We start from the raw sequence: 26,440 nt of genomic DNA, 5'->3' as shown, positions 1-26,440 counted from the left end.
CAGTATAGCAGCACCGCAATAGCACGGCTCCACACCAGCATTTAAGTTGTCATTCAATTTAGAGCATTAAATCGTGTATATTATAATATATTTCGTAATGTCAATATGAAAAAGCCAACGGCGAGCAGTCAGCGTGCTTGCCGCTTCCACACAACTCGACTCGCCGCCCGCGTGCTGACCTCATGCGTACAGCGCGCCGACAGCGAAACAACGTCATTACGTCGTGTTCAATCATAACTGTCTTAAAATAATATTGAGTTTGCGGTGACAGCAAGCTTACACCTCGCGGCCGGCGCGCCAGCGGCGCGCCGTAGTCTTAATTCGAGACGACGCCGTGCTGCAGCCGTGCTGCTGCCGTGCTGTTGCGGTGCCGCTATAATGTGCCATAAGCTTTATTCTCATAAAAATTAAGATCGCAATGTATGAAATGAATGACGGACAACATGAATGGAAGACGTATCCTAAAACTAGCTTGAGATTGTTTCGATAGAATCTTCTTAATTTAAAACATTTTTTTTTTAATTTGCTTCTAAATTTAAAATTCATCATGACGTGCCAGTGCTTCGCCGAAGTCTGTGGCCTGGGAACCAACAAAGAGATCGTATTTGTCTAAGATCTCTGTCTTGGTGAGTTTTTCGTCAGCGTCCGTGTCTGCTTCGAAGACTAAATGCCTTGCTTCGGCTTCGGCGTGGTCGAATTCGGGAGGGGCGATCCAGTCCTTGACTTCGTGTTCATCCATGAAACCATCTTTGTCTGTGTCTCTGTAATTAATGGGAAGTTTTGGTGAAAAAGTAAATAATAGTTGTTCCTCTTATCTCTTATCGATTTACTAAGTGTAGCCTTCATCATAGTGGCTACAAGCACTCTTTACCTCCTTATGTACTCCCTTAAGAACTTTATATACTTGCTTATCTCTCTCGTGTGTCCTTACAAGGTAAGAATTTTAAAGCAAAGCCAAAATGCTTAATTGAAAAACCGAAAAACAAATTGGTTTCTCATAACTGTAACCACGGGTGTGCGGCTACACATAAGTTCTCACCGAAGATAAGAGAATAGAAATAAGTTTAATCGCATATGGTTGGCTACACCTAGCTGTAAACTTCGGGCTTTAGCCGCAACATAAATGCAAAGATTGATGCCCCAAAAATTCGCGTTTAAATGTCAATACTCAATTTATGAGCTCAAACCATAGATCTTTACAAAGTACTTTTAAATAGACATTGCCTAACCGGTCCAATCGTTTCGTGTCAATACATTCAATGGAGTTAAATTGGTATTATTGTGGTATCTCTCGCCTAGTAATTGAAATGATTTGTGAATCAAAGTGACTGAATTGTTGCGAAAGTACAATGAACTGAATGTAGGAATGTCTCGAATTTGCGTGATGTCATTCATATTACGTTGATATATGGATTTCAGGCAATAGAATAAACGAATTTAATGTGCATAATGGCACAAGATTTTATAAAACCTTGCCATTATTTATGGAATTTATTTAATGTGCCTAGATGTGTGCACCGTGACTTAGAGCTCCTACAAACGTGTTTGTGTTCGACACAATCGTACTATTTAATTAAGAATGAAGAAGCCAATTTGAATACCAGATTTGATTCTCAGATTGATTCTGATTATCAATATAACACAACTGACCCTTCTATGTACTAAAATGTTAATGTCTGTAATAGCAAAGTATCTGTGTGATAGTAATAAATAAATAAAACCGAGACATACAAAAACACAAACATCCAAATTGACAACCTCCTTTTTGTGAACTCGTTTAAAAATCTCCGTATTATTCTAGCGTTCGATATTCAAAAAATGCTTGTTCACAACTGACCTGTATCCATGGAACTGTTCCCTCTCCTGCTTGACCCAGTCTGGTTCCTCTTCATCCTCGCCGTCTTCAGGCTTGTACATGTCGCCGATGTACTCGTCTAAGGACACCTTGCCGTCCTGTAATGTTAAACGATACTATTATTACACTGACCATCACTATTATTCCCCTGCCCAATCTGTACTAATATAATAAAGAAGGAACATGTTTTTGTGAAGGCGCCAGAAATACTAAACGGATTTGAAAAAATATCACTGTTGTGAGGCTAAACTAAACCCAGTTAACATAAGCTATATTTTACACAAGGACGGGAAGAAGATCCCCCGGGACGTGGGTGAAACTGCGGGGAATATTTAGTTAAATGTATTTTGGTGGCTGTGCCAGGGCTATGTTAGCAGGCAAAGTTTCCTGTCGCGTTACCAACATAATATCGTGTATGTACCAACATAATCGGGTTGTTCGCTTTTGTACGGCCGAGACGTATTTGTAGCCACCTTAGCGAATTGTGACGAATCCTTTTAAACGCGCCACTTTACCGACCGTGCCCGGATAGTACATCGTCTTCGCTTGAATATTTACTTTGCAACGATATACCCGGCTACAGTATATTCTAAAATTCGTTGCAGCCCGCTTATGTAGCACCAACATTGAATTAAGAAGTAAAATGTATCTTTTGAGTGGTCCACTTATGATTTTAGTTAGTGTTAGTTTTAGTTAGTTATTAGTGATACCTGCACTGAAATTTTGGGAAATTACGCGCATGTAGCATATAAGGTGCTTTAATATTACCTGCCAGGACTTGAATGGGGGGTAGTATTGCGTTTATAGATTACAGTAATGAAGAAATTTCGTTCCCCGGAACAGTAAATTCAATTTGAGACATTAAACAAGTTAAATTAACATTAGCTCTACTATGCATAACGTTGTTCACAAATTACGCGCGTAGTGTCGCTTTGTCAATGAAAACAACTGCTATCTCTTTCTATCTGTTCTGCGAGAGGGGCAACGCGCAACTCTACTGGATGGTTTTAAACTAAAAAATTAAGTCAAATTTATACGTATTTTTTTTGTATGAAAAAAAATATGACAAATAATCAATTATTAATGGTCTCTGCACACAGCGGGCGCGGCGCGGCGGGACGGGACGGCGACGCGACACAATGTACTAGATCGTCGCGTCACGTCGCGCCGAGCGGGACGGCTCTGTGTGGCGGCCTCCGTAATATCTAGTACATTACAACTGCTCAGTGTCGCGTCGCCGTCCCGTCCCGCCGCGCCGCGCCCGCTGTGTGCAGAGACCTTTATCTTTACTATTGTTATCTATAAACGCAATACTACCCCCCATTCAAGTCCTGGCAGGTAATATTAAAGCACCTTATATATCGCTATACGCTGATACATAAAAATGGTTTCCACACTGCGACTCGCGCAATTTCCAGTGACGACAATAAGGTTGGCGAGAACTAGGTTATACTTACATGATCTTTGTCGATGTCTTCCATAGTTTCGAGTACGACGACGTCCCTCATTTCCGAGTGATCCTCCGGATGAAGGAACGCCGCGAACTCCGTGCGGTTCAGCGCGTCGTTCTCATCTGCGTCTGGAATTTTATAAAAAGTATTGATGTTATTGATGGTATTAACGCGAAAGTAACTTCATGGTACTTGGTGTACTTCATATAGATTAAAAAAAAAAAAAGATATAGGATAAGTTTTGTAGTTAGCCCCTATAGAAATGGTTGGCTGCGAGATATATTCGCTTTTTTTAATTTTGTATGGTTAAAAGCTCAATTCTCTGAACTGGTAAAGAGACGGTATTTTATTTCAAGTCATACTTTCCTATATCCAAACTAGTTACACTTGAAACAATCTGCAGACCACTTTTATAGTACGTTCACACAATCTACGATTCTCATTTCCCCGCCACAAGCACAACAATGACCCATTTCCTTCAATTGACTTACAACTTCCAATAGAACAATAAGTAGGTCATATAATAGCTATGCTCACCTCTTTACGTAACAAGGTAGGTACCTAACAGTAAACAGTGTTATGTAGGTTCTACCGTTCAATAACCTAGCAAATAAGTACCGGCTGGCCTTTAGCGACTTTTTATACAACTGAAAAGTTTGTTTGATGGCTTGTTTGTAAATCTCAGGAAGTTTTAGGCTGATATGAAAAATTATTTCATTGTTAGATAACCATTTATCGAGGAAGGCTATAAGCTGTTTTCCGTGGGTGCTCGAAGTAATTTCCACAGGACGCGGGTGAAACTGCTGGCGAAAGCTTTCATAAAATCTTTCTGGTATTTTTGTCGCAAATATTACTTACCAGCGTAAGTCCATCTCCTACGGTCTCTCTTCAACAGGTTGGTGTAAGTAAATCCTTCACTGTTGGGCAGCTTGAGTTCTTTAGGGTCCATCTCATCCATGAAGCCATAGACATTTTTCCTGTATGCCTGTATAGATATTATTAGAAAAAAAGTATTAATGACAATACCATGTCGCGATTTTGTACAAATTGTGTTCTAGAACTTTCTCATGCGATTCAGCAATTGTTTCATTGATAACAATGCGTCCATTCAATTCAATGGTTTGAGAATGTAAACAAACGACAAACAGCTTTAAAAAAATATGATTGATTGTTCCATATTCAATTTTAAAATCGTTATAATCTGCGAAACTGAGTGATAATGACTCAATGGCCAGTTTGTGGTCAGATAAGCTGAACGCATGGTCAAAAAATGCGACGTGATAAAAGCTACGAGTGATAATGCTCCTGTTATCACAGAAACCGTCATCATCGTGGGGGTGACATAGTAGATATTTTGCCCAGTCTAACAGTATTAGCTATAAAAAAACTGTCTATAAAATCTCCTGTAATATAAAATCCACAAACATGCAATGATGCATTGATTGAGTCTTCAGAGACAGGGCATCTAATATGAGCATAAACTACAGTTACCTACACATGTAGATAACATGTGTAGGTAACCACCAGGTACCAAAATATTTCAAATCTAATCAACCTATTTGTATAACATCTCACCTCCCAAGGAATGACATCATCATTGGTAGGGTTGTGCTGCTTCCAGTGCCTGTCAACATCCTCATTGATATACCGTTTCTGAGTGTACCTGATCCAATCCTTCAGTTCCACTAGCGTCACAAACCCGTCTTTGTCACCGTCAATCTTGTCAACGATGATTCTAGAACAAACATAATCAAATTATTCACATACGCGCCTGATAATGGGGTCACTGAACTATGATTGATGAACTTTTTATGTTCTATATGGCAACGGCAGATATTCTTAGTAGGTTAAAGTTTTATCATTTAGGAAATAATTAATCACATTCTTGAGATGTTTACTCAATTTAAATCTATTCAATTCTTAAGAATTGTTGCAGTTTTTTTACAATATCTGTATTGCTACTTTTTGTAGTGTAGTTTCTTCTAAAGAGGAAGCATTACATTACTTTATTGAGTAACTGGCTGACTAGAATTTGTACTATGCCATAAATATTTAATTAGCCAATAGAAGACATGCAATGCAGACTCTTTGATTAGAATTCTGTCTATCTGATCTCATTGAATTGAATGCAATATGACAATATAATTTATTATTAGCTCTATACAACATAAGGATAAAGTTGTAATAATTATGTTAATTTGTAATTTAATTAGTTAAACAATATTATAAATACATTTCATAGTTGAAAGTATTTAATTTTAATGTATAAACAATAGCATTTTTTTCTTTTCTGTTAAAAACTTGGGGTTATTGTTTCTAATAATTGCAATTTTAGTTATTATAAAATCGCAAATTGAAATCACCTGATAACAGAATCTTTACAATTATGAATTCTAATTGAATTACATGGTGCGATTATACACACATTACAAACTAATCAAGACTGTTTGATTAACTGTTCTTTTAAACGTTCTTGAGATTTTCCAATTAAAATGAATTGAATATATTTTTATATGTATGTATTGTTAGATGAACTAATTTATACTTGATAGAAATAATATTAAATAAAAGCTATGGTTAATGTTAACTTCTTTATCTGTACCTATAATATATGCACAAAGTCATATGTACCTTCGACTATATTATTCCTATCTTATAAAATGGATTACCTGAATATTATGGAAAGCTGATAAAGAATTGAGCATAGGTTTATAATAAGTGTAACATGACGCTGATCAAGACATTATTATGATGTCATAGTTTGCAATGAAACCTGATACAACAGATATTTAATATCATACAGTTTGTCTGTTAATAATATGTATAAATATCTATAACTTCAACTAACAAAGTATAATTTACATAAAGAAAGCTATTATAGCAAACAATAAGTTATTATTAAACTTTTACAAGGCTGATTAAACGAAATTCTACACTGATATATAGCCTACTGTTGGTTATGCTGTTTTATTAGTATAATAGAGGTACATTGTTTTTTGGAATTGGAATACCTTAGATGACCTCAGTCAGTAGACAGTAATTTTGAGTAAGAATACATGAACAAACGTAGGTTAAAAATAACGGACAGTTAACACAGATGTGCTGAATTGTTATCTCTTAGTTAAACTAACCCACATCGTGTGTGTGGGTGAGATCATTGACACACTGAGATAATCTCAAGATGCAGGAAGTTTGTAATTATTTTTGTCTGGAACTTGCTAGAATACTGTCTGGATTTATATATATTTTGTGAAAGCAAGAACTGATGACTGATTTCATTAAATAATTTAATTATTATTCATCATTCAATTATAATAAATAAAGAATCAATCTCAGTAGAAATTCAGACAAACATATAAAATCATACAATTAAGTCCTACTAGTTAGAAGTGCTACTTCTTGATTATAAGGATTCTTAATAAGAAGGACAGAAAAATAATGGAAAGAAAACAAACTGAAGTTCAGTTTGTTGTTTCAACTGCAAAAGAAAATAAATTCTAATAATAAACTTTTCAACCTTATGACTAGAACACTAGTTAGTGTACTTTAAAGAAAAATAATATTAGAGAACAAATAAATAGCAAAATTTTAATCTACAAACAATTAACTCACCCTAGTCTCCTTTTGCTTTCCTCAGGAGGGAGCTGATCGAATGTCTTCGCCTGATCTTCACCTAAAAAGGCATCGTGATCAAACTGCTTGTTATGGTGTTCATTCTTAAAATGTTCCGCCTCCGACAGTCGATCCATTATCCTCTTCGTTTCTTCAGGAGTCGGCACCCCGGCAAAAACGGCCGAAACGGCCAAAGCCACGAACAATGACCTCAGCATCCTAATCTGTTAAAACAATACAACTATTAACATAAAACTCACGTCCACGCAATAAAACGCTCTTGGACAAACATAGAAATCTAAGTATGTCTATAAAAAAGAATTGAGTAATTAAATCTATAAATCCTACTCAATGCGGCATGAAAATACGTACCCGTTGGATACCGCCACGTCAACACGACCACGTAAACTTCCTCGTTCCCGGGAAGATAACACAATCGGGATGAAATATCGAATCGGAACTGGGGCCTTATTCGCTAACTCCACTGACAGCTCGCAGTTATCATCATTTGGTAAAGTATACATCGGTAAACTGTCAAACCGCTATTTTCTTATTTGCTAACGCCAGTTACCAACTGCGATGACGTCATGAGCACCGACAGCGTCTGATGTCCACCGTAGATCATTTTGACAGCTGTTTCTGTATCGATGAACGTTAAATTGCGATTTCGTAAGCCCAGCGGGCAATGAGTGGACATCAAATTGACAGCCACTGACATTTTTTTAAATACACTACAAATAGCAGTGTTTTATGCCCGATTTTGGTAATCATCACTGGGATGTCTATACTCTATTGTTGCATCAGACATATAAGATTTCTCTAATTTTGCGAATACGATAGAAATATAAACCCTGAGTCGTTCCTTTTTTAATAGTGTTATTTTTAATTGTATTATTTTAATTTGTTTTATCTTTTTTGTGTTACAGAATGTCGCGTGCATTTTTGCTGGCATTTGCGGACGAAGAGAGAAAACGAAGTTTGTCCAGGAATCCAGAAACGTCGACTGCGGGATTGCAACAATTCTCTGGATTTACCGGAGAAGGAATTCATGGCAAATTTCCGTGTCAACAAATCAGGGTTTCAGCAAGTTTTGGCAGAGTTACGTCCATTTCTGCAACGTGCTCAACGAAACACTGCTGTTGCAATTGAGCTAAAAGTATGAATTTATAACCTAAAAAGTTGAATAAATACCAATCCTACTTATAAATATGAAAGTTTGTGAGAATGTAAGTATGGATGTATGTTTGTTACTCAATCACGCAAAAACGGTTGGACAGATTTGGTTGAAATTTGGTAAGTATGTAGAAAGCCGCGAGTGGAAGCTAGTATTACGTAAATTAATAATGTTATTCTTAAACACTGAAATGATGATGGAGTAATATTAATAATTATGATGATAAACTTTGTACCTAACATCAAATTTTGTTATGTGTAGATATTGGCAGTCCTAAACTTTTATGCAAATGGATCATACCAACGAAGCTCCTCATTCATTTGCAACATGTCTCAACCTACATTTAGTAGGTGCCTACATGAGGTAACCGATGCTCTCAATGTACGGGACGTGCTACTCAAGTACATAAAGTTTCCTTCCACTCAACAAGAACGGGAATCCACCATGAGAGTGTATGTTAGCTATATATTATTTTAATCATATATGTAATTGTTTTCTACCTTATATGTAATAAACATGAAATAATGTATTTTTCAGGTTTATGGAAAAATTTGGATTCCCAGGAGTTATTGGGTGCATTGATGGAACCCATGTTGCTATAATAAGGCCCACTGACCATGAAGAAGCTTTTTTTAATAGAAAACATTATCATTCATTAAATGTTTTGCTGGTGAGTATTAAACACATTTTTTAATGTTCTATCACAATTTTTTTTCTTACTGTATAATCAATCAATACTTTTTAACATATATGTATAAAAGATTTTTATTTTATTTATTTAGGGACAATTAACAACCACAATATACAATACATACTAATAAATTAACAATAAGGGTGAGTGATAACAATATTGTGGCCCACTGCATTATCCTCATTTTAACAAAAATATTAGGTAATGAGTGCCACCAAATGAGCATTATTAATTCAATAAATACTATACATAGCAATGGTATTAAAACATTACAAATAAATAATTAATTAAAATAGGTACTGCAAAACGAAACAAAATCAAATCACCATCATAATCACAATAATAAACAATAAAATTATACAAAATCCAATTTAACATTAAAACAATACAGCACAAAATCAAGTCATATTAAACATCAAGATCATAATCGTACATATTCAATTCAATATAATGATAATAATATTATAATCAAAGAGTAATATGTAGGTATAAAATAAATAAATTCAATTTAATTCAACTTCCAATAACAGTTTCATTACATCATTCTTAAATTTGGACTTAGAGCATACAAAAATGTCAATATCAATAAATGCTTTATTGTAGGTATCTACCATTCGACGCATAGGGCAGCGTAGACCAGAATTTGTACGACAATTATTTACAAAAAAAGATCAATGATAAAAGATCCATGTCAAGTTGTTTGGTTTTGGCACTTGCGCTGATGGCTGACTGTACAGTATGTTATACCTATCTATTGCAGATTTGTGATGCGAATTTGCAAATACTGCATGTTGATGCATCCTATGGAGGTGCATCACATGATTCATTTGTGTGGAACCAATGCTGCATTAAATCTCACCTAGAAGGATTGGAAAGATCTGGGGAGCATTGTTGGCTATTAGGTATATAAATATTGGATTGTATTTGTCAAGTATTTTCAAATAAAACAGGTATTTTACTTATATTACTGAAATTTCAGGTGATTCTGGATATGCACAACGCCCTTGGATGATGACACCTATATTAGAGGCTGCTGTCGGTTCACCAGAGGAACATTACACCACACTGCATTGCAAAGTTCGCAATACCGTTGAGCGTTGCATAGGTGTATTAAAGAATCGTTGGCGCTGTTTATTAGCACATAGGGTTCTTCACTATGACCCAGTGACTGTGGCTAAAATTGTGAATGCATGTGTTGTACTACACAATATAGCAAACATACACAATGTTCCTCTGCCGGAGCCTGAGAGTGAAGAGTCTGACTATTTGGAACAGAGCCAAATCTCCCAACAGATTAGAGCTGCAGCAAATCTAGATAATTCAAGGACCAGAGATATTCTAGTCCAAAGATTATGGAATACCAGGACTAATTTATAAACTCTTCCTGGCATTATTAATGGTTTAAGAATATTTATCTATTTAGTGAGTAATACTTTAAAATTATTTATTAAATTTTTCAAAACTATATAAGATAAATAGTGTAATTTTAAATGTTTAATCAATGCTTTCTACGCTATTAGTGCAAGTATAGTTTTATATCGATTACCTAAATTTATATATATTTTTATTTTTTTCAGGTACAAATCGCGAGGCGCCCCCAGACCCAGACCCAAAACCCTGAAAATCGGGACATTCGGCAACACTATGTGTAAGAACTAAAGTTTAAATATTTACTTAAAACCATTTTATTTGATTGGGATGACTGTCGTTAAAATAACTCATTTTTTTTTCTTTCTTCACATGTGGCTTCCCCGGCGACCACGGGCATGCGAGGTGCAAGATTCCCAGCACTTCCCCACCAAGGCGAGCTGAACGAGCCGCAGGATGCGGTACCTATTTCAAAACTTGGCTTACCAAGTAACATTATTTGAATTATATAATTTAATTTCCTCTTAACATAGTTGCATTAAAATAGTTTTATATAATTTATTCATTCAATACATTAGCTTCACTTGCATTGTATAACTTTCTCAGGGATAACTAGCACTATATGAAAATTATTGTAAAAAATTGATTTTTTTTAAAAGAGTGTCTATGGAGTTTCTTGCCGGTTCTTCTCCATGAGACCCACTCCTTGGAACCGTGCAACTAGCTTGACATTTCGCAAGAGCTTTTCTACTTGTGAACTTTTATGCGCCTATTTTAAATAAATAAAATATAATTTTAGTTTGAGTTTGAATTACCAATAACCAGTCTTACCAAGGAGTTTTGTTTTAACTGAGTTGATCAGGTAAGATAGGCAGTAGCTCCTAGTAAAATGAATAGGGTAAGTACCTAAAATAAAACTAGTTAAGTCTTATAAACGCTATTTATTCTTAGAATAAAAGGTACAACATTATTTAAAATTTCACTTAATAATAATTATTCTAATTAAAATCTTTTTTAATATAAAAACTAATTAACAATCACAACGTAGGGTGTAGACATCCACTTACAAGGGGTCCTATGGGCATGGGTAAAACCGCTGACGTTTTTAAACATTGGACCCAAAAGATAGAGGGGGGGGCCGCGGAGGATACATTGTTTGCAACATTCGGAACGACAACTAGACCAACGCAGTAGGTAATCATTCCCGGTTTGTTTGCCGGCGGTAGTCGTCCCGAATGTCTCTTAAAACCCCAAGCATCCCCTCCACTGCTTCTGTGAGTCGGGTCTCCACCTCTATTCTCCTCAATTCCAGGTCATAGGCCCAACGAGGTATTGACTCCTCTCTGCGAACTGAAAAAATAATATTTGTGACTATTTTTCTTTTTGGCTTACATGCATATATCGGGTGTGTCGTTCATAATCACATTAAATGAAATGCGTTAATATACTGGTTAATATATGTCGATTAACACAAAGAAAAAAGAAAAATACGTAAAACTAAAAAAATGATTTTTTCAAACAAAGTAAATGGAATAAAAATGTGCAAAACTTAGAACACCATATAAAACAATCATTACAAACAATTGAAATTCTCCCTTGAAACCTGACAGCTGTCAACTGATCAAAACATACGATACTCCTAAATTTATCTCTGCTTTACACATGATGTTGTAAATTATAAAAACGAAAAATGACTCCTGTGGTTAAACCACTGAATGGATTAGGTTATTTTTTTTACAATTCGCCATAGAATATCATAAAGTATATGCGATATGATTTAATGTGATTGTGAACGACACACCCGATATAATAGTAGTATAGTAGTAGTAAAATTATCAAAATTTTTGTTATTGAAATAAAATTATTAACCATTCGCTCGTCGTGGTCGTTGACGCTGGCTCGGGGTTGAACATTGTGGACCATCTCTCTCAGAATTCCCTAGAAAAATATATATAATTACAATGATTTAACTACAGGATAATACACCTTACAATACAATTACTACTACCTAATTACTACTTGCTTATCGCTAGGCCTAGTAAAAATAAAATAAAAAGCTGTTTTTTATTTATTAATTAAGAAGTACTTACTAATAGCAGCCTCACTGGATAGTGTGGGCTCCACAGCCCCTGCAGCAGGCATCTGCTCCACAGCCTCTGCAGCAGGCGTCTGCTCCGCAGCCTCTGCAGCAGGCGTCTGCTCCACAGCCTCTGCAGCAGGCGTCTGCTCCACAGCCTCTGCAGCAGGCATCTGCTCCACAGCCTCTGCAGCAGGCATCTGCTCCACAGGCTGTGTCCCCTCTAGAAGGCTGTCGTCAAGCCATTCAACCTCCATTATCTGCTCATCATAAGTAGAGGTTGAGGGCTTAGGAGGCACCGGAGGCTGTGAGGTGTGTACAGCCACAGCTCCAGACATCGATGGCTGGGAAGTTGGTGGGTCACCAAGTGACAATATCTGAAGAAATAATTTTCTTTTCAATATGCGTAAAGAAACCACATAACATCCTGACAAATAAAGTAGTAGTTTCAATGAAGCGGATGACAATAAAACTTAAATTATATTTATATGAAATTAAACTAACATCAATGGGCAAGCGCACACCAGGCAATCCCTCAACCACAACAGGGCCTAACAAAGCCAGCACCTTTTCCTCTATATAGTTAAGAGGGACCAGCCTGTTAGGGCCTCCACCAGTCGCAGATGTGCTCCTCCGCATGTCTGCAGCTTTTCCTTTTGTTTTTGCTTTGAACTCTATCCAATACTTGACAAAAAAAACAGTTACTGGTTAGTTACACATGCAAACAATGTTACATTCATTCAGTGACAAAAACTTAGAAAAAGCAAAATAAAAAAAAGTTATCAATGAGTTACTATTAAGTTTTACAGATGCAAAGTAAGTATCCAAAATTAAAAGCAAGTGAATATTATGAGATATAGTCGTGCCACCATACAAACATGCTAAAGTGCTGTTTTTTAAATAAAGAAGTAAACGTACTCGGCGCCATTGGTCCGGCGTTTTAGTGGCTCCGCTGCCGACACAGTTAAGTGCCACCGAAATCGACCGCCATGCTTCTCGAGTGTCCCGCACTCCCTGAGGACCTGGCGGAAAGCGGCCCAACGCTATGTCGCGATGGGAATGCGCAAACTCTAGAAGCAGCTCCATTTGCCTCAGTGACACTTTCCTGCGTCCTGGCATTTTAAACCTAAATAATAATAAAATGGTGTATCAATTATTGCTTTGCATGCAAAACAGGAATTTAAGTTGTTTAACCCCTCTGCTCGACAAGGTTTTGACATATGACTTTACCGTTGATTCGGCGGGATATTTTGAATCGCGACATGGAAGTCAAAAATTTGTACTAACTTTCAACACATGAATTCTAAGTCCGTAATGCCTGATCAGAAGTATTTTAACTATAACTTTAGAGCTCACTTATTTGACAACAACGTGCGAAGGTCAAATGGGGTCAGTTAATTCAGAAAAAGATAAAAATTACGGTGTTTTTAAGTCTATCGAAAAGTTAGGCCTTTCAAATTTGGTGAAAACTTACCAATAAATAATCGCATCACTTTCTCAAACACAACACAAACGTCATATTTATAACATTTTCAATCCATTGCAACACATTTCGTGCACTTATTTATGTTCAATAACTAAAAAATCAGCACATAAAATATACAATAAAAATGAACAATTTACAAGATCAAAGTCACAGACAAGAAGTAGATTTGGAATAGAGTATTTTTTTTTTTTCAATCAGCGGTGTGCATTCGATACCTAAATCGGATATTTATTATAAATAATCGAATACCAATTTTATATATATTTTTTTAATAGCAACTTATTTCAATTTTATTAATTAATTTTAAATTATAGGTTCAATTTGTTTTTGTTGTTAAGAAAAATGATATTTAAGTGTTATGAAAGTTTTTAGCATTAAATTTTTATATGTATTATTTATTTTGGTGTTGCGTCATTCGTAATAATTTTTAACTTTAATTGAATTTTTATTACCTATTACGGAATTTTAATTTATTCTTATATTATTTCTCAACAATTCTAAGATTTTTGTTTCGGCGGAGGGTAAGCCTGGCGTTCTGAAATATAATGCAATTTGTAACTACCAAAGTCATGTACTTATTTGATGATGAGAAACAATAATAATAATTGATTGATTTTAAAGTCACCAAATATTTTTAACCGAATCCCTAAAAAGGAGGTGGTTCTCAATTTGGATGCTTGTTTTTGGTCGAAAGGGGTCCCCATATTTGTTATTAGGTCCAGGATCTGATGATGGAAACCTTGAGAAATCGAGGGCAACTCTCGAAAATTGTAAGCATAGATAAGGTTATAACTTGACACTCAGATGTATGTCTGATAACACTATGAAACAGTAAAGGTTTAGAGCTGACCTGATGATGGAGACGAGAGAAGTTCGGTTGTCGAGTTCCCTCGACCTTCTCTGGTCTCCATCATCAGGTCAGCTCCAAACCTTCACTGTTGCAGAGGCCTCGTAAATACGAATAATATAAGCCCAAACACGAGAAAGTTTATATTCAGTTGTCGAGTTCCCTCGACCTTCACTGGTCTCCATCATCGGGTCAGCTCAAAACCTTCACTGTTGAATAGTGCTATAGTTCGGCCATTCAGAGAATGCGTTCCTGACACGTCGCGATTGAACTGACGACGTAATAACATTCATTGATTATTGATATAATAATGTTGTTTTAATGCTCCTCAATTGTTAAAACGGTAAACAACCAGCAAAAATATTTTTATCGTAACTGCAACGCCATTGCAAAGTTACGTCGTCAGTTCAATCGCGACGTGTCAGGAACGCATTCTCTGAATGGCCGAACTATACCAGGCAAACACCTGAGTGATAAGATTTCACCCTATGTATTTCTGCAACTTTCGAAAGTCGCCCTCGATTTCTCAAGGTTTCCATCGTCAGATCCTGACCTGATGATAATGGGACCACCTCGGAAGTATACGCTATCAAACAAAAAAAGAATCATCAAAATCGATAAATAAATGGCTGAGTAATCGCGTAACAAACATACAAAAAAAAAACGGTCGAATTGAGAACCTCCGCTTTTTGGGAAGTCGGTTAAAAATAAGTCGGCGGCGGCCATCTTTCCATCTTGGACCAACTTTCGATGAACAGCGAGTAGCACTTCCGACTACCTATTTTCCCTTTCAAACAATAAAATCGTCATAAAATTTTGCGATAACTACACCTAACTACAGCTCTCGTCAAATAGCTTTGCCGCTCAGTTAAAAAGTTTGAAGTAACGAATCGCCATTAAGTTTGGCAGGTCTACAGGAATTCTGCACATAAAACACCCGAAGAAATAAATAAGTCTTCATTTGCCGTCTTCAGAAACCCTAAAAACCGAAGATTTTTTTTATTCCGGCTACAACGTATTTTCTACCACTGATTTTCTAGCTTTTTTTTTCAAAATAAATTAAGTCATTTTACTTTTCCTAATTTATTTTCAGATTATGATAAGTATACAAAAGTGCAATTTAGTAATATTATAATATCAAATAATATAAAATTATTAAATCGATTCTTTATTTTAACGAATCGGATCATTCGATGCAAAACTTCTATCACCGTCGCCATCTTGTCTATGCGTCTTCAAATTTAAAAAAACAACTAATGTAAACAAACATGGCGAGTTCGATCAGAATTCGCGGTAATTACGATTGGATTTTAAAAAGGTATATTTCTAACGGGATGCTAAATATGAAAGGTTTGAATGCGTAAAAATAATTTAAATTTATTTAATTATTTTATTTAGTACTCACAAATGCGGTTTGATTGGAAAGAAAATAAATATGAGCGTAAACAATTAGGAAAATGTATGACTGATTCGCAGACCCCGATTGGGGTCTAAACCGAGCTTACGGTGACATTGATGTTCAGACCCCGATTGGGGTTGTTGGAATATACGCACGATGTACGTATAATACCTCCTTTACAAATATCCAAGATTATATAAAGCATACCTACTTCAATCATTCGTCAAACATTCAATCATTCAATGTTCACTTTAATCGTACGTTCTTACATTCGAAATATAACAGTCGTTCAGGATACATGTGTTTTCTTTGTCTCACCTGCACCCATATGTTTTGCAGCCAAGTTTGGGTAAACGATTTTTGACTTATGATTGTATAAAATGCTTGTACATTTGAGGGGGGCTGTTGGAATATACGCACGATGTACGTATAATACCTCCTTTACAAATATCCAAGATTATATAAAGCATACCTACTTCAATCATTCGTCAAACATTCAATCATTCAATGTTCACTTTAATCGTACGTTCTTACATTCGAAATATAACAGTCGTTCAGGATACATGTGTTTTCTTTGTCTCACCTGCACCCATATCCAACAGGGGTCCGCTACGGATTTGACGGTTAATTCACAATAACTACAATACTCACAATGTTCTCAGTTAAAATATTGTTCAACCACACGGAACTTTAGACACCAAGTTCACACACAATAGAAAGCAAATACTGAATTTTACCGAGACAGATTGTTTTTAAATGTATAACACGTTGAAAATAAAGCGTTCTCTCAAACGTAGTAATGTAATGCTAATAAGGTATTTCCACCTTAGCAGTATAATAGTCGATAAAAACTAGAGTTGTCAAGAGTACCCCTGCTAGTCACCATAGTTTTTACGTTAAGCACCGTGAAAAGATATCCACTGATGTCCACTTCATGCGATACTAAATACCGATGTTTTGGAATTGTCAGTTGACATCAAAGTTCGGTTGACAACTGAGGCCAGTTGACAGCTGAAAATCCGAAAGTTAGCGAATAAGGGTACTGGGGCCTTATTCGCTAACTCCACTGACAGCTCGCAGTTATCATCATTTGGTAAAGTATACATCGGTAAACTGTCAAACCGCTATTTTCTTATTTGCTAACGCCAGTTACCAACTGCGATGACGTCATGAGCACCGACAGCGTCTGATGTCCACCGTAGATCATTTTGACAGCTGTTTCTGTATCGATGAACGTTAAATTGCGATTTCGTAAGCCCAGCGGGCAATGAGTGGACATCAAATTGACAGCCACTGACATTTTTTTAAATACACTACAAATAGCAGTGTTTTATGCCCGATTTTGGTAATCATCACTGGGATGTCTATACTCTATTGTTGCATCAGACATATAAGATTTCTCTAATTTTGCGAATACGATAGAAATATAAACCCTGAGTCGTTCCTTTTTTAATAGTGTTATTTTTAATTGTATTATTTTAATTTGTTTTATCTTTTTTGTGTTACAGAATGTCGCGTGCATTTTTGCTGGCATTTGCGGACGAAGAGAGAAAACGAAGTTTGTCCAGAATCCAGAAACGTCGACTGCGGGATTGCAACAATTCTCTGGATTTACCGGAGAAGGAATTCATGGCAAATTTCCGTGTCAACAAATCAGGGTTTCAGCAAGTTTTGGCAGAGTTACGTCCATTTCTGCAACGTGCTCAACGAAACACTGCTGTTGCAATTGAGCTAAAAGTATGAATTTATAACCTAAAAAGTTGAATAAATACCAATCCTACTTATAAATATGAAAGTTTGTGAGAATGTAAGTATGGATGTATGTTTGTTACTCAATCACGCAAAAACGGTTGGACAGATTTGGTTGAAATTTGGTAAGTATGTAGAAAGCCGCGAGTGGAAGCTAGTATTACGTAAATTAATAATGTTATTCTTAAACACTGAAATGATGATGGAGTAATATTAATAATTATGATGATAAACTTTGTACCTAACATCAAATTTTGTTATGTGTAGATATTGGCAGTCCTAAACTTTTATGCAAATGGATCATACCAACGAAGCTCCTCATTCATTTGCAACATGTCTCAACCTACATTTAGTAGGTGCCTACATGAGGTAACCGATGCTCTCAATGTACGGGACGTGCTACTCAAGTACATAAAGTTTCCTTCCACTCAACAAGAACGGGAATCCACCATGAGAGTGTATGTTAGCTATATATTATTTTAATCATATATGTAATTGTTTTCTACCTTATATGTAATAAACATGAAATAATGTATTTTTCAGGTTTATGGAAAAATTTGGATTCCCAGGAGTTATTGGGTGCATTGATGGAACCCATGTTGCTATAATAAGGCCCACTGACCATGAAGAAGCTTTTTTTAATAGAAAACATTATCATTCATTAAATGTTTTGCTGGTGAGTATTAAACACATTTTTTAATGTTCTATCACAATTTTTTTTCTTACTGTATAATCAATCAATACTTTTTAACATATATGTATAAAAGATTTTTATTTTATTTATTTAGGGACAATTAACAACCACAATATACAATACATACTAATAAATTAACAATAAGGGTGAGTGATAACAATATTGTGGCCCACTGCATTATCCTCATTTTAACAAAAATATTAGGTAATGAGTGCCACCAAATGAGCATTATTAATTCAATAAATACTATACATAGCAATGGTATTAAAACATTACAAATAAATAATTAATTAAAATAGGTACTGCAAAACGAAACAAAATCAAATCACCATCATAATCACAATAATAAACAATAAAATTATACAAAATCCAATTTAACATTAAAACAATACAGCACAAAATCAAGTCATATTAAACATCAAGATCATAATCGTACATATTCAATTCAATATAATGATAATAATATTATAATCAAAGAGTAATATGTAGGTATAAAATAAATAAATTCAATTTAATTCAACTTCCAATAACAGTTTCATTACATCATTCTTAAATTTGGACTTAGAGCATACAAAAATGTCAATATCAATAAATGCTTTATTGTAGGTATCTACCATTCGACGCATAGGGCAGCGTAGACCAGAATTTGTACGACAATTATTTACAAAAAAAGATCAATGATAAAAGATCCATGTCAAGTTGTTTGGTTTTGGCACTTGCGCTGATGGCTGACTGTACAGTATGTTATACCTATCTATTGCAGATTTGTGATGCGAATTTGCAAATACTGCATGTTGATGCATCCTATGGAGGTGCATCACATGATTCATTTGTGTGGAACCAATGCTGCATTAAATCTCACCTAGAAGGATTGGAAAGATCTGGGGAGCATTGTTGGCTATTAGGTATATAAATATTGGATTGTATTTGTCAAGTATTTTCAAATAAAACAGGTATTTTACTTATATTACTGAAATTTCAGGTGATTCTGGATATGCACAACGCCCTTGGATGATGACACCTATATTAGAGGCTGCTGTCGGTTCACCAGAGGAACATTACACCACACTGCATTGCAAAGTTCGCAATACCGTTGAGCGTTGCATAGGTGTATTAAAGAATCGTTGGCGCTGTTTATTAGCACATAGGGTTCTTCACTATGACCCAGTGACTGTGGCTAAAATTGTGAATGCATGTGTTGTACTACACAATATAGCAAACATACACAATGTTCCTCTGCCGGAGCCTGAGAGTGAAGAGTCTGACTATTTGGAACAGAGCCAAATCTCCCAACAGATTAGAGCTGCAGCAAATCTAGATAATTCAAGGACCAGAGATATTCTAGTCCAAAGATTATGGAATACCAGGACTAATTTATAAACTCTTCCTGGCATTATTAATGGTTTAAGAATATTTATCTATTTAGTGAGTAATACTTTAAAATTATTTATTAAATTTTTCAAAACTATATAAGATAAATAGTGTAATTTTAAATGTTTAATCAATGCTTTCTACGCTATTAGTGCAAGTATAGTTTTATATCGATTACCTAAATTTATATATATTTTTATTTTTTTCAGGTACAAATCGCGAGGCGCCCCCAGACCCAGACCCAAAACCCTGAAAATCGGGACATTCGGCAACACTATGTGTAAGAACTAAAGTTTAAATATTTACTTAAAACCATTTTATTTGATTGGGATGACTGTCGTTAAAATAACTCATTTTTTTTTCTTTCTTCACATGTGGCTTCCCCGGCGACCACGGGCATGCGAGGTGCAAGATTCCCAGCACTTCCCCACCAAGGCGAGCTGAACGAGCCGCAGGATGCGGTACCTATTTCAAAACTTGGCTTACCAAGTAACATTATTTGAATTATATAATTTAATTTCCTCTTAACATAGTTGCATTAAAATAGTTTTATATAATTTATTCATTCAATACATTAGCTTCACTTGCATTGTATAACTTTCTCAGGGATAACTAGCACTATATGAAAATTATTGTAAAAAATTGATTTTTTTTAAAAGAGTGTCTATGGAGTTTCTTGCCGGTTCTTCTCCATGAGACCCACTCCTTGGAACCGTGCAACTAGCTTGACATTTCGCAAGAGCTTTTCTACTTGTGAACTTTTATGCGCCTATTTTAAATAAATAAAATATAATTTTAGTTTGAGTTTGAATTACCAATAACCAGTCTTACCAAGGAGTTTTGTTTTAACTGAGTTGATCAGGGTAAGATAGGCAGTAGCTCCTAGTAAAATGAATAGGGTAAGTACCTAAAATAAAACTAGTTAAGTCTTATAAACGCTATTTATTCTTAGAATAAAAGGTACAACATTATTTAAAATTTCACTTAATAATAATTATTCTAATTAAAATCTTTTTTAATATAAAAACTAATTAACAATCACAACGTAGGGTGTAGACATCCACTTACAAGGGGTCCTATGGGCATGGGTAAAACCGCTGACGTTTTTAAACATTGGACCCAAAAGATAGAGGGGGGGGCCGCGGAGGATACATTGTTTGCAACATTCGGAACGACAACTAGACCAACGCAGTAGGTAATCATTCCCGGTTTGTTTGCCGGCGGTAGTCGTCCCGAATGTCTCTTAAAACCCCAAGCATCCCCTCCACTGCTTCTGTGAGTCGGGTCTCCACCTCTATTCTCCTCAATTCCAGGTCATAGGCCCAACGAGGTATTGACTCCTCTCTGCGAACTGAAAAAATAATATTTGTGACTATTTTTCTTTTTGGCTTACATGCATATATCGGGTGTGTCGTTCATAATCACATTAAATGAAATGCGTTAATATACTGGTTAATATATGTCGATTAACACAAAGAAAAAAGAAAAATACGTAAAACTAAAAAAATGATTTTTTCAAACAAAGTAAATGGAATAAAAATGTGCAAAACTTAGAACACCATATAAAACAATCATTACAAACAATTGAAATTCTCCCTTGAAACCTGACAGCTGTCAACTGATCAAAACATACGATACTCCTAAATTTATCTCTGCTTTACACATGATGTTGTAAATTATAAAAACGAAAAATGACTCCTGTGGTTAAACCACTGAATGGATTAGGTTATTTTTTTTACAATTCGCCATAGAATATCATAAAGTATATGCGATATGATTTAATGTGATTGTGAACGACACACCCGATATAATAGTAGTATAGTAGTAGTAAAATTATCAAAATTTTTGTTATTGAAATAAAATTATTAACCATTCGCTCGTCGTGGTCGTTGACGCTGGCTCGGGGTTGAACATTGTGGACCATCTCTCTCAGAATTCCCTAGAAAAATATATATAATTACAATGATTTAACTACAGGATAATACACCTTACAATACAATTACTACTACCTAATTACTACTTGCTTATCGCTAGGCCTAGTAAAAATAAAATAAAAAGCTGTTTTTTATTTATTAATTAAGAAGTACTTACTAATAGCAGCCTCACTGGATAGTGTGGGCTCCACAGCCCCTGCAGCAGGCATCTGCTCCACAGCCTCTGCAGCAGGCGTCTGCTCCGCAGCCTCTGCAGCAGGCGTCTGCTCCACAGCCTCTGCAGCAGGCGTCTGCTCCACAGCCTCTGCAGCAGGCATCTGCTCCACAGCCTCTGCAGCAGGCATCTGCTCCACAGGCTGTGTCCCCTCTAGAAGGCTGTCGTCAAGCCATTCAACCTCCATTATCTGCTCATCATAAGTAGAGGTTGAGGGCTTAGGAGGCACCGGAGGCTGTGAGGTGTGTACAGCCACAGCTCCAGACATCGATGGCTGGGAAGTTGGTGGGTCACCAAGTGACAATATCTGAAGAAATAATTTTCTTTTCAATATGCGTAAAGAAACCACATAACATCCTGACAAATAAAGTAGTAGTTTCAATGAAGCGGATGACAATAAAACTTAAATTATATTTATATGAAATTAAACTAACATCAATGGGCAAGCGCACACCAGGCAATCCCTCAACCACAACAGGGCCTAACAAAGCCAGCACCTTTTCCTCTATATAGTTAAGAGGGACCAGCCTGTTAGGGCCTCCACCAGTCGCAGATGTGCTCCTCCGCATGTCTGCAGCTTTTCCTTTTGTTTTTGCTTTGAACTCTATCCAATACTTGACAAAAAAAACAGTTACTGGTTAGTTACACATGCAAACAATGTTACATTCATTCAGTGACAAAAACTTAGAAAAAGCAAAATAAAAAAAAGTTATCAATGAGTTACTATTAAGTTTTACAGATGCAAAGTAAGTATCCAAAATTAAAAGCAAGTGAATATTATGAGATATAGTCGTGCCACCATACAAACATGCTAAAGTGCTGTTTTTTAAATAAAGAAGTAAACGTACTCGGCGCCATTGGTCCGGCGTTTTAGTGGCTCCGCTGCCGACACAGTTAAGTGCCACCGAAATCGACCGCCATGCTTCTCGAGTGTCCCGCACTCCCTGAGGACCTGGCGGAAAGCGGCCCAACGCTATGTCGCGATGGGAATGCGCAAACTCTAGAAGCAGCTCCATTTGCCTCAGTGACACTTTCCTGCGTCCTGGCATTTTAAACCTAAATAATAATAAAATGGTGTATCAATTATTGCTTTGCATGCAAAACAGGAATTTAAGTTGTTTAATTCACAATAACTACAATACTCACAATGTTCTCAGTTAAAATATTGTTCAACCACACGGAACTTTAGACACCAAGTTCACACACAATAGAAAGCAAATACTGAATTTTACCGAGACAGATTGTTTTTAAATGTATAACACGTTGAAAATAAAGCGTTCTCTCAAACGTAGTAATGTAATGCTAATAAGGTATTTCCACCTTAGCAGTATAATAGTCGATAAAAACTAGAGTTGTCAAGAGTACCCCTGCTAGTCACCATAGTTTTTACGTTAAGCACCGTGAAAAGATATCCACTGATGTCCACTTCATGCGATACTAAATACCGATGTTTTGGAATTGTCAGTTGACATCAAAGTTCGGTTGACAACTGAGGCCAGTTGACAGCTGAAAATCCGAAAGTTAGCGAATAAGGGTACTGAATCGTGGGACAGAGGCCGGCCGGGCGGGAGGAGGGCACGAAATCACAAAATGCAAGGATGCTGTGAGCGTTCGAAAACCTCTGCAGTGCTAAAATAGTTGTTAAGTAAATAATTGTTAGAATACTTTCTCATATTGAAATAAACAGTGAAAGAACAATCACCATATATTTCATATATATTTTAATCTATGCTTTATTGAATTCCACAATTACACCAAAAATAAATAACAATAATTTTAAACCAAAATTAAATAATTCGCGTTTGTACAAAGTTTCAGAACGGATCTGTCAAATTTAGCTAAGAGTATTGCCAGTCAGAGAAAACACGACTATATTCTACCCAAACTATTCCAACTGGCCCAAAAGAAGACGGATCACAATCCATACAAAATTGCCCCACGTCCTATAACAAAGTGACGTATCTCAAAAAAAAGATAAAAGTGTTTAAAAAAATATGGCATACTCTCTAATTCATTTTTTTTACACCTTCATACGAAAAAAATGCTTTAAAAATTGTTCAGGCGCTGTTATGAAAACATCGTTCATAGAACTATGAATGGACTATTATATTAAATTATTATTTTGTTTGATAGGGTATACCTCACAGGTGGTCCCATAATCATCAGGTCAGGATCTGATGATGGAAACCCGGAGAAATTCAGGGAAACTTTTGAAAGTTGTAGGCATGCGCAGGATAAAAACTTGACTATAAGATGTATGTCTTATAACACTATGCAACAGTGAAGATTCGGAGCTAACCTGATGATGGAGACGAAAGAAGGTCGAGGGAACTCGACAAGTGAATATGTAAACTACCTCGTGTTTGGGTTTGTATTATTTGTATTGAATAGACCTTTGCAACAGTGAAGGTTTGGAGCTGATCCAATGATGAAGACCAGAGAAGGTCGGGGGGACTCGACAACAAAATATGTAAACTACCTCAGAAGTCGGTGTCTAATGGATGTACCTAAGTTTATATCCCCACCGACTTCTAGGCCGATGCTCCTAAGAATAGTTTTTTTGGGAGTCTGTTTTATTTTATTGTAAAAAGTTTTTTTTTTTTGGCTTTTCAGTGTCAAGCACAGTTGTCACTATCCGCATAAGTGGAAAGTTCTCATCAATACGAATAATATAAGCCCAAACACGAGGTAGTTCACATATTCAGTTGTCGAGTTCCCTCGCCCTTCTCTGGTCTCCATCATCAGATCAGCTCCAAACCTTCACTGTTGTAAAGGTCTATTCAATACAAATAATACAAGCCCAAACACGAGGTAGTTTACATATTCGGTTGTCGAGTTCCCTCGACCTTCTTTCGTTTCCATCATCAGGTCAGCTCCAAATCTTCACTGTTGCATATTGTTATAAGACATACACCTTATAGTCAAGTTTTTATTCTGCGCATGCCTACAACTTTCAAAAGTTGCCCTGAATTTCTCAGGGTTTCCATCATCAGATCCTGACCTGATGATTATGGGACCACCTGTGAGGTATACTCTATCAAACAAAAAAACAATTTAATAAAATAGTCCATTAATAGTTCTATGAACGACGTTTTCATAACAGCGCCTGAACAATTTTTAAAGCATTTTTTTCGTATGAAGGTGTAAAAAAAATGAATTAGAGAGTATGTCATATTTTTTTAAACATTTTTATCTTTTTTTTGAGATACGTCACATTGTTATAGGACGTGGGGCAATTTTGATCCATCTTCTTTATTTAAACCAAAGTTCATGGTTTCCAAAATAAATGAACGTATTGAAAGCTTAAATATCCATATTTTCGTATTATTGTAATGGGTTAAATAAATCCAAGATTTACATAATTTTAAAAATGGACAGTACTAAAACGATTTTCGATTTTTTATTTTTCTTACATTGTTCGTACTTTTCAGCTGGCTTATTCGCTAACTTTCGAATTCTCAGATGTCAACTGACCTCAGTTGTCATCGGAACTTTGATGTCAACCTATAAGTTCAAAACATTGGTATTCTGTATCGCATGAAGTGGATATCGGTGGATATCGTTACACGGTTGCTGACGCCAAAACTACGATGACAACTTGACAACTCTATTTTTTTATCGACTATTATACTGCTAAGTAGGAAATACCCTATTAGCATTACATTACTACGTTTGAGAGAACGCTTTATTTTCAGCGTGTTATATGTTTAAAAACAATCTGTGGCGGTAAAATTCAGTATTTGCTTTCTATTGTGTGTGAACTTGGTGTCTAAAATTCCGTGTGGTTGAACAATATTTTAACTGAGAATATTGTGAGTATTGTAGTTATTATAAATTTTACAACGTAAACAATATTTTGATACGTAGATTCCTATGTTTTGCATGCAAAACAAAAATTGGTACACTACAGGAAGGTAACTTTACGTACTTGAGTAGGTCGTCCCATACATTGAGAGCATCGGTTACCTCACTAACTAAATGAAGGTTAAGACATGCTGCAAATTATGTAATATTGGTATTTATTTAACTTTTTACGTTATAAATTCTTACTTTTAGCTCAATTGCAACAGCAGTGTTTTGTTGAGCACGTTACAGAAACGGACATAACTCTGCCGAAACTCGCTGAAACCTTGATTTGTTGATACGGAAATTTGCCATTAATTCCTTCTCCCGTAAATCCAGAGAATTATTGCAATCTCGCATACGACGTTTCTGGATTCTGGATAAACTTCGTTTTGTCTCTTATTCCACAAATGCCAGCAAAAATACACGCGAAATTTTTATTCCACACAAAGAAAGATAAAACAAATTAAAATAATACAAATAAAAATAACACTATCAAAAAATAAAGGAAACGACTCAGGGTTTGTATTTCTATTGGAATCGCAAAATTAGAGAAATCTAATATGTCTGATGCAACAATATAGTATAGACATCCCAGTGATGAGGCATAAAACACTGCTATTTGTAGTGTATTTCAAAAAATGACATTGGCTATCAATTTGATGTCCACTGGGC

General features: G+C 35.8%; 5 protein-coding genes across 12 annotated transcripts; 2 read left to right on the top strand and 3 right to left on the bottom strand.

Moving 5' to 3' along the window:
* Positions 1–521: 521 nt before the first annotated feature.
* LOC124632286 (calumenin-B) lies at positions 522–23,481 on the bottom strand. Its single transcript, XM_047167062.1, has 8 exons — positions 23,463–23,481; positions 7,291–7,381; positions 6,919–7,142; positions 4,882–5,041; positions 4,165–4,291; positions 3,313–3,434; positions 1,838–1,953; positions 522–761 (listed from the first exon to the last, which is right to left on the bottom strand). The coding sequence occupies exons 3-8, from the start codon at positions 7,134–7,136 to the stop codon at positions 536–538; spliced, it is 969 nt and encodes a 322-aa protein (XP_047023018.1). The 5' UTR covers positions 7,137–7,142; positions 7,291–7,381; positions 23,463–23,481; the 3' UTR covers positions 522–535.
* Positions 7,825–10,949, top strand: LOC124632285 (putative nuclease HARBI1). Its single transcript, XM_047167061.1, has 6 exons — positions 7,825–8,074; positions 8,354–8,544; positions 8,630–8,762; positions 9,544–9,685; positions 9,763–10,205; positions 10,361–10,949. The coding sequence occupies exons 1-5, from the start codon at positions 7,967–7,969 to the stop codon at positions 10,158–10,160; spliced, it is 972 nt and encodes a 323-aa protein (XP_047023017.1). The 5' UTR covers positions 7,825–7,966; the 3' UTR covers positions 10,161–10,205; positions 10,361–10,949.
* On the bottom strand, positions 11,078–23,142 carry LOC124632288. 4 transcript variants are annotated; one of them, XM_047167064.1, is made up of 6 exons: positions 23,033–23,142; positions 13,147–13,408; positions 12,733–12,912; positions 12,242–12,605; positions 12,021–12,089; positions 11,078–11,501 (listed from the first exon to the last, which is right to left on the bottom strand). In XM_047167064.1, the coding sequence occupies exons 2-6, from the start codon at positions 13,345–13,347 to the stop codon at positions 11,350–11,352; spliced, it is 966 nt and encodes a 321-aa protein (XP_047023020.1). In that variant the 5' UTR covers positions 13,348–13,408; positions 23,033–23,142; the 3' UTR covers positions 11,078–11,349. The 4 variants fall into 4 exon arrangements, with proteins under 4 accessions (XP_047023020.1, XP_047023021.1, XP_047023019.1 ...); XM_047167065.1 differs by having other exon boundaries at positions 12,796–12,912; XM_047167063.1 differs by lacking the exon at positions 23,033–23,142 and adding an exon at positions 16,612–17,024 and having other exon boundaries at positions 13,147–13,354.
* On the top strand, positions 17,361–20,572 carry LOC124632284 (putative nuclease HARBI1). Its single transcript, XM_047167060.1, has 6 exons — positions 17,361–17,697; positions 17,977–18,167; positions 18,253–18,385; positions 19,167–19,308; positions 19,386–19,828; positions 19,984–20,572. The coding sequence occupies exons 1-5, from the start codon at positions 17,470–17,472 to the stop codon at positions 19,781–19,783; spliced, it is 1,092 nt and encodes a 363-aa protein (XP_047023016.1). The 5' UTR covers positions 17,361–17,469; the 3' UTR covers positions 19,784–19,828; positions 19,984–20,572.
* LOC124632289 lies at positions 20,702–23,169 on the bottom strand. Of its 5 annotated transcripts, XM_047167069.1 has the most exons (6): positions 23,069–23,142; positions 22,771–22,978; positions 22,357–22,536; positions 21,866–22,229; positions 21,645–21,713; positions 20,702–21,125 (listed from the first exon to the last, which is right to left on the bottom strand). In XM_047167069.1, exons 2-6 carry the CDS (start codon positions 22,969–22,971, stop codon positions 20,974–20,976), a joined length of 966 nt encoding a protein of 321 aa, XP_047023025.1. In that variant the 5' UTR covers positions 22,972–22,978; positions 23,069–23,142; the 3' UTR covers positions 20,702–20,973. The 5 variants fall into 5 exon arrangements, with proteins under 5 accessions (XP_047023025.1, XP_047023029.1, XP_047023026.1 ...); XM_047167073.1 differs by lacking the exon at positions 22,357–22,536 and having other exon boundaries at positions 23,069–23,169; XM_047167070.1 differs by lacking the exon at positions 23,069–23,142 and having other exon boundaries at positions 22,771–23,039.
* Positions 23,482–26,440: the final 2,959 nt, after the last annotated feature.

Source organism: Helicoverpa zea, chromosome 8 (assembly GCF_022581195.2).
Source record: "Helicoverpa zea isolate HzStark_Cry1AcR chromosome 8, ilHelZeax1.1, whole genome shotgun sequence".
NCBI classification, from domain to species: Eukaryota; Metazoa; Arthropoda; class Insecta; order Lepidoptera; family Noctuidae; genus Helicoverpa; species Helicoverpa zea.
Note: the sequence above shows the minus strand (reverse complement) of the source record. Positions and strands in the feature narration are given on the sequence as shown.